We start from the raw sequence: 13,497 nt of genomic DNA on the forward strand, positions 1-13,497 counted from the left end.
TTTGAAACTGACCTTCCAGGACCCAATTTAAATTGGGGACCTAAAATCAAATTATGATTGTGTGTTGCAGGTGTGCTTGACATCCACTAGGCATTCTTGGTATTTAGATAGCGAATGCTCAAAGCACATGACATGAGACAAATCCAAATTCCTGTCCTTGACATTAAAGGAATGAGGTTTTGTCAAATATGGTGACAACAATAAAGGAAAGATTATTGGTATTGGTGACATAGGCAATAAGTCAACTGCAGTAATCAAAAATGTCTTGTATGTAGAAGGACTGAAACATAACCTGCTGAGTATAAGCCAGCTTTGTGATAAAGGCTTCCAGGTAAGTTTTTCATCACAATCTTGTATAATTGAGCATAAAGATGACAAAGGCATAAAGTTAGTTGGTGATAGAATTAATAACATTTATATGTTAGATTTTAATTCTTTGCCAAGTACTATATGCTGTTTGTTATCTAATTCAGATGAGACTTGGTTATGGCATAAACGTATAACGCATATTCATATAGATCATTTGAATAGACTATTTAGCAAACAGCTAGTTATAGGTCTCCCTAACAAGAAGTTTACTAAGGATAGACTTTGTGACTCATGTGAGAGAAGCAAACTGGTTAAGACTCCCTTTCCCTCTTCCCCCAATAGATATGGTCAAAACCAATAGGGTTTTGCAGTTAGTACATATGGACCTTTTTGGTCCCTCTCAAGTGAAGAACTTTGGAGGTAACATTTATGGATATGTGTTGGTAGATGACTATTCTAGGTTCACTTGGACATATTTTCTGGCTCACAAGAGTGAGGCATTCTCAACTTTTAAGAAATTTGCTACTTTGGTTCAAAATGAGAATGACCAGAAAATTATATCGCAAAGTCCACACCAAAGTGTTCCAAAATTCGTGAAACTTCCTTTGCATATGGTAAGCCAATTGCTTCGCGAGATCCAAGCATGATAGATTTCACAAAAAATGCCCAATTAAGTTGACGACCTTCAAACATGAAATTCATAATTTGCAGTTCAAACTCCGAAATTTGGGAGTAATTTCCAGCCTTCGGAACCAAAATGTAGCTAAGGAAATAGTGTAGAAGCCGATAATCAACAGTAAGATTTCCCACACCATACCGTTGCTGGGCATATTTGGAACCTGCCTGAGCTCTCTTTTGTTCCATGGTGCGGCGATCAAACCGACAGAGAGAGACATACGCATCATACTTAGAAATATCACCCCATTCACATAAATTGTTTGGACAAAATTGTTCACCATTAAAAGGAATATTCAGAATTTCGCCAATGGTTTTGGTATTTAAACGAATAACTTTACCCTTAACGCGCGAGACTAGCAGTTTGCCCTCTTGTATGAGATTACAATAAAAAACCCTAACCAAATCTGGATAAACTGGACCATTGTAGCCTATAAACTCTTCAACATGTTGTGCTTTAAGCAACGCAGGAAATTTAAAATCAGAAAAAGAGTCCAAAGTACCGTATTTGGGGATAATAAGGCGCTTGTCCGAGTAGAAGGTGCGAAAACGATCAATTTCCTCCGGTGTGTGTAGAAGCCGGGATAGATCCGTGATGTTGGGAGTCTTGGTTCGTTTTCGTGAGGGACCTACTGCGGCATGTTTGGTGCGTGGTCCTCGTTTGCGAGCATCCATGGTGAGAAAGGGTATTTTTGGTGAAAGTGGGTTTTAGAGAAAATGTGAGAGTTGTGAGAGATTTGAAGAGGGATGACAAGAAGGAAGTAAAGAGTAATGGATTTTGTTAGGTTGAGTGAATGGGTAAGTAAGTGGAAGGAGGATGGATGAGTTTGAGAGAGATGAGAGAAGGAACTGAGGCTGTATTCGAATACCAACTGAAATAACCCTAACTTATGTGTAGCAGCTTTTATATCTGGGCAAAAACGCGAAGGTGTATTCGACTACACCTTCTTGTATTCGAATACACATTTTTCTGGGAACGTGTATTCGACTACACATCCTTTGTATTCGAATACAGGAAATCTGGGAAAGTTTGTATTCGAATACAGACATTTGTATTCGACTACATAAGCACCGTTTTGCTTAAAAACTCAGTTTTTTTATGAAAATTGCATCATGTAATACACAAATTCATATATCAAAAGGAAATAATCAATAAGACATAAGAGATATGGCAAACTATGTATATCATGCAATGGTTAAAGATCAAATTCACTCAAAATACCAAGTTCTCTTCGGATTTTATAAAATGAGTCTTTAGGTAACGGTTTTGTAAAAATATCGGCCAATTGATTGTGTGTATCAACAAATGTTACCTCAACATTACCTTTAAGTACATGATCCCGTAGAAAATGATGTCGGATATCGATGTGTTTAGTTCTGGAGTGCATGATTGGATTCTTTGAGATGTTTATTGCGCTTGTGTTATCACATCTTAAGGGAATGCATCCGAGATCAACTCCATAGTCATGTAATTGCTGTTTGAGCCAGAGAATCTGGGCACAACAGCTTCCTGCTGCAATATATTCAGCTTCAGCAGTACTAAGTGCAACACAAGCTTGCTTTTTACAAGACCATGAAACAAGGGCATTTCCTAAGACATGACATGTGCCACTGGTGCTTTTACGGTCTGTTTTGCATCCCGCATAATCCGAATCAGAGTATCCTACTAGGCTACATATGCTACCCTTAGGATACCATAGGCCTACATTTGTTGTTCCTTTCAGATACTTCATAATTCTTTTAACAGCTACTAGATGTGATTCTTTCGGATCTGCCTGAAATCTTGCACACAAACAAACACTAAACATGATATCTGGCCGGCTGGCCGTTAGATATAATAATGATCCAATCATACCTCGATATTTGGATATGTCGATGGAAATTCCTGATGCATCTTTATCAACATATGTTCCGGAGCCCATTGGAGTTGTACTTTCTTTGCAATTCTCCATTTCAAATTTCTTTAGTAATTCTTTACAATATTTGGCTTGATTGATGAAGATGCCGTGCTCAAGTTGCTTGATATGAAGTCCAAGAAAATAGTTTAATTTTCCCATCATGGACATTTCGAATTCTCCTTGCATTATTGAAGAGAATTCTTCACATATGTCCTTGTTGGTTGATCCAAATATTATATCATCAACATAAATTTGAACCAATAATGTGTGACCATTTTCTCTTTTGACAAATAACGTTTTATCAACTTCTCCTTTGTCAAATCCTCGTTCACATAAAAAGGTGCTTAATCTGTCATACCAAGCTCTTGGAGCTTGTTTTAGACCATAAAGAGCCTTTTTCAATTTGTAAACGTGTGAGGGATTTTTGGAATCTTCAAATCCAGGGGGCTGCTTGACATAAACTTCTTCATTTATGTACCCATTGAGAAATGCACTTTTCACGTCCATTTGATATAACTCAAAATTCATGGAGCAAGCATATGCTAATAGTAGACGTATGGCTTCTAGTCTTGCTACCGGAGCAAATGTTTCGTCAAAGTCTATCCCTTCCTCTTGATTGTATCCTTGAGCAACCAATCTAGCTTTGTTGCGAACAACTATGCCATTCTCATCTAGTTTATTTTTGAACACCCATTTTGTACCAATGATGTGTTTATTTCCAGGATTAGGAACAAGTTCCCAAACTTGGCTTCTTTCGAATTGATTGAGTTCTTCTTGCATGGCAAGTATCCATTGATCATCTTTAAGTGCTTCACCAATTTTGGAGGGTTCGATTTGAGAAACAAACGCCATGTTTAAGCAAGCATCTTGCAATTTTAACCTTGTTGTGACTCCTTTATTTATATCACCTATGATGTTGTCAATAGGGTGATATCTATGGGTTCTCCATTCTTTAGGAAGATCATCACTTTGCCTTTCAATATTGACTCCACTTTCTTGTTGAAGTTCTTTGCTTGGATCATTACTTTCAAAAACATCATCATCATCACAAGAAATAATATTTTCTTCTTTTATGGGGTTAGTTTCATCAAAGGTTACATGCATTGATTCTTCAACTAATAAGGTTCTTTTATTAAAGACTCTAAATGCTTTACTAGATAAAGAGTAACCGAGAAATATACCTTCATCAGCTTTTTCATCAAATTTTCCAAGGTTGTCTTTACCATTATTTAACACAAAACATTTACATCCAAAAATGTGAAAGTGAGAGATATTGGGTTTTCTACCTTTGTAAAGTTCATATGGAGTTTTCTTAAGAATTGGCCTAATAATTACCCGGTTGGAAACATAGCATGCTGTGTTTACAGCATCTGCCCAAAAGTATTTTGGTAGATTTGAGTCGCTTAGCATAGTTCTAGCAAGCTCTATTAAGGATCTATTCTTTCTCTCAACGACCCCATTTTGTTGTGGTGTTCTTGGTGCAGAAAAATTGTGAAAAATACCATTTTCTTCACAAAATTCTTCAAATGAAGTATTTTGAAATTCCCTTCCATGATCACTTCTAATTGATACAATTTTGGCAGATTGTTCATTTTGGACTAGCTTGGCATAGTTTTTAAATGCCTTAAAAGCTTCATTTTTATTTGCCAAAAATAAGGTCCAAGTGAACCTTGAGTAATCATCAACAATAACTAGTCCATATGAGTTTCCACCAAGACTTTTGGTTCTTGATGGACCAAACAAATCCATATGTATCAATTGTAGCGGTCTAGAAGTTGAAATAACATTTTTAGGTTTGAAAGAACTTTTTGTTTGTTTGCCCTTTTGACAAGCGTCACATAATTTATCCTTTATAAATTTTATTTTTGGTAAGCCTACAACAAGATCATGCTTGACCAATTTGTTTAAATGATCCATGTGAATATGAGCAAATCTCTTATGCCATAGCCAAGCATCATTATTGTCGCTTACCAAAAGACATTTCATTTTCAAGGATAAATCTTCAAAATTAAGTATGAAAATGTTTTTGAAACGCTTACCAACAAACTGAGTTTCATTTGTAGCTTCATTTTGGATGACGCACTCATCTTTATTAAAAACTATCTTGTATCCTTTGTCACAAAGCTGGCTGATGCTTATGAGATTATGTTTTAGACCTTCAACATATAAGACATCTTCAATTGAGGGAGATGGTGCTGTACCAACTTTTCCAATGCCTAAAATTTTTCCTTTGTTGTTGTCTCCATATACTACATGTCCCTTTGACTCAAGTGTTAAAGCTGAAAATTTTGTTATATCACCCGTCATGTGTTTAGAGCAGCCACTATCCAAGTACCACATGTTTGAAGTCTTTTGTTTGCTTACCTACAAAATTGAAATCAAACTTTATTAGGTACCCAATGTGCTTTGGGTCCTTGATGGTTAGTACCTTTCTTTACCCATATGAAATGACCTTTTGGAACACTAATATTTCTAATATGACATGTATTAGGTGTATGACCATGAAGACCACAATAAGAGCAAGTAGGATTAAATCTACTGTTAGTAACATATGTATGAGATTTATTTTGAATAATTTTCTTATTATAAAGATCATCCTTTTTCATAACTATAATCTTATCTTGATTAGATTGACTACCTGCTTTAACAAAAATAGTTTTGTTCAAATTTGGTTTATCAAATTTTGAGTATCCAAGACCACTTTTATCATTTGAGTATCTTTGCATGTTTAGAACATTTTCCAATCCTAATTGTCCCTTTTCGTATCGTTCAATTACTCTATTTAATTGAACAATTTCGAAAGAGAGGGATTCACATTTATTGCATGCAGAATTCTGTTTTAGTTTTTCAGAATTTTTCTCCATAATATCAACTTTTTCTTGTAAACTTGAGATTTGTTTCTTTTGTGTTGATACTAGTTTACATAGATTTTTACATTCAATGAGTAATTCTTTTATTGCGTTTTGAGCATCATTGTATTCTATAATTAATTCAGTATTAGTCTTATTATAAAGAGGAGAGTCTATATTACTAACCTCTTCATCATCTGATTGATGCGAGGCCATTAATGCAACATTGGCGCATTCTTCACTTTCTGTTTCTGAAGATGAACTTACTTCATTGTCTTCCCAAGCTATGTATGCTTTCTTGAAGTCTTTCTTTCTGTTGAAATTCTTCTTAGCAATATTTGGGCAGTCTGCTTTAATATGTCCTTGTTTTCCACATTCGAAGCAAGTGAAATTTTGATTTGATGTAGAATTATCTTTCTTCTTGAAGCTTTTCTTTTTGAATGTTCTGTCGTTTTTAAGAAATTTACCAAATTTCTTAACAAGAAGGATAATATTTTCATCTTCATCTGAATCATTCTCTTTGCTTTGTTCTCTTGATTCAGTCTTTAACGCAATATTTTTGTTCTTCTTTTCTTGACTTTCATTTTGTTCTAGCCTTCCGAGTTCGATTTCATGCTCTTGAAGTTTTCCAAATAGTGCAGAAAGAGACATCTTGGATAGGCTTTTCTTTTCTGATATTGCTGTAACTTTTGGTTGCCATGCCCTTGTCAATGACCTTAGTACTTTTAGATTTAGTTCATCATTTGTGAAGATTTTTCCAAGTGCTGTCAAATGATTGGTTAAATGGGAGAACCTTTTCTGTAAATCTAAAATAGATTCTCCGGGCTGCATGCGAAATAACTCATATTCTTGTGATAGTGTGTTGAGTTTGGATCTTTTTACTTCAATGGTGCCTTCGTGAGTTACTTCCAACGTATCCCATATTTCTTTTGCTGTTTTACAGTGAGATATGCGGAAAAACTCATCCATTCCTAGTGCAGATTGTAATATGTTCTTAGCCTTTTTATCGAAAAGCACTTTTCTCTTATCCTCATCCGTCCAAGAATTTTTTATTTTTATTTCTTCTTTGTTATTGATGACAGTTTTTGGAATATGAGGACCATTTTCAACGGCATCCCATATGTCATCTCCTTGTGCTTCGAGATATGCTTGCATACGGATTTTCCAAAAATCGTAGTGCTCTCCAACAAAACATGGTGGCTTGGTACTGCTACCACCATCTCTAAAGACAGGTTGTGCGGAAGCCATGAGTAATTGATCGAGGAATAAGTTACCTTAACCTGCTCTGATGCCAATTGTTAGTATAGAAGTACGCCTAAGAGGGGGGGGTGAATTAGGTGTTAGTAAATTTTCTTGTTTTTAGTGATATGGTAATCAGATTTTCTGAGTTTAAGAACAAGGCTTAATAACAAGTGCAGTAAGTAAATGAACACGATAAGATTTATCCTGGTTCCCCTTATAACCAAGGGTACGTCCAGTCCTCTTGCACACCACAAGAGATTAATCAACTACTTGTCAGAAAATGTACAATTCCCACCCTGGGATTCTTGCTACAAAACTTCTAACAATTCTTTCTAAGATAGCACACCACTATCTTACTTGTACAAATGATACAATAAGGTTTGAATAAATCTAAGATGTGGTATATTGATAAACAACTCAATAGTAATTCAAGTACTTGAGAACTTTTTAGAATGATATGAAAATCTAATGCAAGTACTTAGAAAAATCAGAATTTTGTTCAAAGTTGTTCAAATGAATTAATTCAAGGATGGTTGATTTTTGATCTGAAGTTATGGGGTATTTATACTCCATAAAACATCCTTTCAGATTCGTGGCCATTGATCCAAGAGGTTTGATGAAAAATTACAATGTTCTAGAGGCATTCCAGATCTGAAAAATTGTAATGTTTCCAGGTGTATTCGAATACAGTATATGTGTATTCGAATACACGTCTTTGTAACGTTCAAAAAATTCAAATTTTACATCTTGTATTCGAATACACATCAGTGTAGTCGAATACAGATCAATGTATTTTAGCCTCTGACTTAACTTGTATTCGACTACATATGAGTGTAGTCGAATACATTTGGCTACTGACTTAGCATGTAGTCGACTACAGATGGGTGTAGTCGAATACACTTGGCCACTGACTTAGCTTGTAGTCGACTACAGATGCGTGTAGTCGAATACACCTTTTAAAGTTTTGCTTCTGACTTAAGTTGTATTCGAATACAACATGGTGTATTCGAATACACTTATGCAAATTGTCAAAAATATGATTTTAAATGATTTGTTAATGTTGTTTTTGATTTTTGAAAACATGTTAAATGCATATGTAAATATGAATTGTTCTCAAGTATTTGAACTATTGATTTGTATCATATACCTTTACATTTAATCATTTATTATTTGGATTTGGAAGCTCATTCAAGATGGTTTGATCTTCTTTTTGATCTTGCTGCATTGTCCATAGTTGGTGGTCTTGTCGTCATCAAAAACATGTAGTTTACATTCTCCCCCTTTTTGATTATGACAAAACGTTGTTGTGAAGAGAGTGTGATGTTGAAATCTTTGCTCCCCCGTAATAGGTGCATACAGGAATTAGCTAGGACTATGCTTAAGGACTCTAACCTTCCTAAGTACTTTTGGGTAGATGCAATTAGTACAGCCACACATGTTGTCAATAGAGTTCTCATTAGGCCCCTGCTTAGAAAAACTCCCTATGAGTTGTACAAGGGTAGAAAACCAAACATTTCCTACTTTAGAATCTTTGGTTGTAAGTGTTTTGTGTTGAACAATGGCAAAGAACACCTAGGAAAGTTTGACCCTAAGACAGATGAAGGTATTTTTCTAGGATACTCTCAAACCAGTAAGGCCTATAGAATCTACATTAAAAGAACAAAGACCATAGAAGAGTCAGTTCATGTAAAGTTTGATTAATTATTTGCAGAAAACTTGAACAAAACTCCTCCTATGGTTGATGACTTTTTGGATGAAGTTGTAGAGTCCGAACCATTAGAACAACCTGAATCTGTACCTCCAACTAGAACTGACTGTATAGAACCAATAAGGACTAGTGATTTACCTAGGGAATGGAAGTTCAACAAGATCCACCCCATAGACAACATTATAGGGGATATCTCTAAAGGAGTTGCAACAAGGAAAACCTTAGACAGTTCTGCAACTTTACATCCTTCGTATCTCATATTGGACCCAAAAAAATTAAGGAAGCTCTTTTAGATAGTGAATGGATACTTGCTATGCAAGAGGAGTTAAACCAGTTTGAGAGAAACAAGGTGTGGAGCCTAGTTCCTAAACCAAAAGGTAAGCACATCATAGGAACAAGATGGGTGTTTAGGAACAAACTAGATGAAAATGGAGTTATAACCAGGAACAAAGCTAGGCTAGTAGCTAAAGGTTACAATCAGGAGGAAGGAATAGATTTTGATGAAACCTATGCCCCTGTAGCTAGGTTAGAAGCCATTAGAATCCTTCTTGCTTATACATGTATCATGGACTTTAATCTTTATCAAATGGATGTGAAAAGTGCCTTTCTCAATGGTGATAGGAACAAACTAGATGAAAATGGAGTTATAACTAGAAACAAAGCTAGGTTAGTAGCCAAGGGTTATAGTCAAGAGGAAGGAATAGACTTTGATGAAACCTATGCCCCTGTAGCTAGGTTAGAAGCCATTAGAATCCTTCTTGCTTATACATGTATCATGGACTTTAATCTTTATCAAATGGATGTGAAAAGTGCCTTTCTCAATGGTGATCTCCAAGAGGAAGTTTTTGTTAGCCAAACACCTGGTTTTGAAAATCCTAATTTTCCTGATCATGTGTACAAGCTATCAAAAGCCCTCAATGGGTTGAAACAAGCTCCAAGAGCTTGGTATGAGAAGCTCAGCAATTTCCTCATTCAACAAAATTTTTTAAAAAGAAATGTTGACAAGACACTTTTCATAAAGACAAATGGAAATGACATCTTGCTGGTCCAAGTTTATGTTGATGACATAATATTTGGATCTACAAACAATAAGTTGTGCAAAGATTTTGAAAACTTAATTAAAGGTAAATTTGAAATGTCAATGATGGGTGAACTATCTTATTTCTTGGGATTTCAAATTAACCAAAGCAAGCAAGGCATTTTCATTAGTCAAACTAAATATTGTAATGATCTGATAAAGAAATTCAGTTTTGAAAACCTTAAGTCCATTGATACTCCCATGAGTCAAGGAAATTACTTAGACAGAGATGAGAAAGGTAAACCTGTAAATGTTACTAGGTTTAGGGGTATGATAGGATCTTTGCTCTATCTTACAGCAAGCAGGCCTGACATCATGTTCAGTGTCTGCATGCGTGCAAGATACCAATCAAATCCTAAAGAGTCTCACCTTAGTGCAGTAAAGAGGATATTCAGGTATCTAGTAGGGACTAAGAGTCTAGGCTTGTGGTATCCTAAGGGATCAACCTGTACTTTAGTTGGTTACTCAGATTCATACTTTGCCAGATGCAAACTAGATAGGAAAAGTACTTCTGGTACTTGTCATTTACTAGGAAACTCCCTTGTGTCTTGGTTTAGCAAGAAACAAACTAGCATTGCACTATCAACAGCTGAAGCGGAATACATTGCAGCTGGGAGCTGCTGTGCCTAGATCCTTTGGATGAAACAACACTTATCGGATTTTGGTGTTGATTTAGGGACAATACCTATATTGTGTGATAACACAAGTGCAATAAGCATTACTAAGAATCCAGTGATGCATTCCAGGACCAAGCACATAGAAATAAGGCATCATTTTATAAGGGACCACTTTCAAAATGGGATCATTAAGCTTGAATATGTCAATACAGCTGAACAACTGGCTGACATCTTTACCAAAGCTTTGCCTAGAGAAAGTTTCCTTTATATTAGGATGAAACTAGGGATCATTGATCCTAGTGAGATCTGATCTTTGTACCAAATCACAGGAAGCTTCTGGTGCTTGAAAGTTTTTCCAGTTCAATCGAATGGGTAATCGATTGCCAGCTTGGTTTTTAGTTTAAAGAATCGATTTGGACATCGATTGCATTGGCCCCAGACTTCAATATTCAGTACGTTTTCCAGACTCTGCCCGAGCGTCGATTTGGCAATCGACTAGTTCTTTTCTCCATTTTATGTACATCAATTTGGACATCGATTGAGTAAATCAAGGACATCGATTTGGGAATCGATTCACGTTATAACCGTTGTGACTGTCTTTTACTAGCTGTTAGATGAAATGATTACTAAATCGATTGTGCTTCCCCAACAACGGTAACATAATCGATTGGGACATCGATTGACGCATCTGAAGGTTTAAAAAGGAATAGTTACCAATCGATTTCTTCTCATTCTTTCTCCAGATTTTTCAATTTTTTTTTCCTCTGTTATTCCTCTACTCTGTTTTTGCAATCATTCTTGGTTTTCTTTCTATATTCAAACACACTTCATTACAATCATGGCTCGTGTTAAACAAACACAAACCCGAACTCCCTCACCATCTTCTTCGTCTAGTGGGCGAACCCCTTCTCCCCCACCAACAATGTCTAAACGGGTTCCCATTCCCACTCACAAGATACTTGCCAAGGACAAAGGCAAGACTGCTGCTATTGATCAAGGCAAATCAAAGAAAAGAAAGGAGCCCCCTACTGAGAAGCTCATTGCTGACGTCGTGAAGGAGGTTCTTCAGAAAAAGAAGAAAATGATTTCTTCTCCTCCTCCAAAGAAAGCTCCTTCATCCAAGGATAAAGATGCAGAAGCTATTATTCCATCTGATTTTCTCAAAAGAAAAATCCATGAGGCTAGGACTCTGGATTTCGCTTATTTTGATTCAGACGGATTCACTTTCCAAGATCATTTGAGGTTTCATGGTCTTGAAAACTTTCTCTCCTCCTCTCTTGACACTTATCCGAAGCTAATAAGAGAATTCTACTCCTCCTTCAAGCTCACTGAAAATGGTTTCAAGGCTGAAGTTAAAGGCAAAAGGATCTCCATGTCCTTTGAAGATTTCTCAACTTTGTCAGAATTGCCCTTCCATGGAAAATCAATAGATGGCAGTTCTGATGCTGATGCTGCAGATGAAGGATGGGAAGCATCTTTTGATAGACACACTGCTATGAAAGACCTGATGGTTGATGGCTTTGTCGAAACTATTTCGCTGTCGATTGGTCAAATGAAGGTCCATCATCAGATGCTCATGTACACTTTAACCCGGATGCTAGTGCCACGATCCGGAAACCATGCCATCGTCCAGAAGCTGGACATACTGCTGCTATGGGGACTGTCCAAAGAGCTCAAGATGAGCTGGACATGGTTGTGCTAAGGCACATGATGGAAGCATCACAAAGCAAGCTGGTGCTGCCCTACCCCCAACTAATCACCAAGATTCTGAGACATTTCAAAGTGTCACTTGTCAATGAAGAATCTTCCAAGACCACCCTTATTTTTGGCGAATCAATTGTCAATCAGATGCAATTGAAAAGGGTGAATGGCATTTGGATAAGACCGCTACCAAATGTTGAATAAATTCAGCCTAATCTGCAACATGCTGCTGAGCCAGTAGCAGCCCCTCCTGAGTACTTCGCAAAACTGTTGGAATTTATGGAAGCTCAGATGGCTCACAACTCCAAAATGCAAGCGTCAAATGCAAGAATGGAAGCTGCTTTGAAGACTCTTCAGGCATCTCTGAATTCAGTTGTTCAGAATGTTGATGCAATACAAGCTCATTTAGGCATCAAGCTATCTTTTGAAGATATAGCGGATATCGGCCGACAAGCAACAGAGGAACAAAATCCCTTTCCCCTAGATAGTTCTGAACCTCACGTTGAGGAGACACCTGCTGAGGGTAATACAGCGGTCTCTACCTCTCCCTTAGCTAATAGTGAGGACCAGCCATGTTTAGGTGATTAGGTTTTTAGATTCTTTGTTGTGATGTAATGTCTTGTTATTGCTGTATTAGTTTCTTCCATATATAATGAATTAGCACGTTTATTCAATTGTTCTTTGATATCCATTGCCATAATTTGTTTAATCTGCATATGTCTTGCTCTGATACACTTATTTTTTTGACATCGTTATTATCCCCAGTGCATATGTTTACTAACATAGGGGGAGGAAACTTGTTTTGCTACTCTCTCCTTTTTGCATTATCTGACAAAGGGGGAGAGAAATTATAACTTGTGGTAACTTTTACCTTTCATACTTATGGTGCTTATACTGCTGCAAATTGACACTCTGATGACTGACGACCTATTATATTAAATGACTCTGATATTGATAAATATAATATTGGTACTTATGCTCTGATATTATGATCTGAGTTATTATCCCCAGTGTATATGCAGTGCATATGTTTGGGAAGAAACGGGGAGGAAACTTGTTTTGCTACTCTCTCCTTTTTGCATTATCTGACAAAGGGGGAGAGAAATTATAACTTGTGGTAACTTTTACCTTTCATACTTATGGTGCTTATACTGCTGCAAATTGACACTCTGATGACTGACGACCTATTATATTAAATGACTCTGATATTGATAAATATAATATTGGTACTTATGCTCTGATATTATGATCTGATACTGGTACCTATGATGCTATGAAACTATTTCTTGTTGTTAATTTTATATCTTGAAATGCTCAACTCAAGTTAAAATTGTATGCTTGTCACTTATGCAAAAATGGGGAGATTGTTGGACTTTAGTCCTCTTAATCCTAATTTTGACATAATTAACAAACATACAAT

At 36.3% G+C, this 13,497-nt stretch overlaps 1 protein-coding gene across 1 annotated transcript; it reads left to right on the forward strand.

Annotated features, from left to right (window-relative positions):
• Positions 1–10,074: 10,074 nt before the first annotated feature.
• On the forward strand, positions 10,075–10,686 carry LOC140921061 (uncharacterized). Its single transcript, XM_073370833.1, has 3 exons — positions 10,075–10,154; positions 10,245–10,381; positions 10,589–10,686. Exons 1-3 carry the CDS (start codon positions 10,075–10,077, stop codon positions 10,684–10,686), a joined length of 315 nt encoding a protein of 104 aa, XP_073226934.1.
• The last annotated feature ends 2,811 nt before the right edge of the window (positions 10,687–13,497 follow it).

Source organism: Cicer arietinum, chromosome 1 (assembly GCF_000331145.2).
Source record: "Cicer arietinum cultivar CDC Frontier isolate Library 1 chromosome 1, Cicar.CDCFrontier_v2.0, whole genome shotgun sequence".
In the NCBI taxonomy this organism is placed as follows: Eukaryota; Viridiplantae; Streptophyta; class Magnoliopsida; order Fabales; family Fabaceae; genus Cicer; species Cicer arietinum.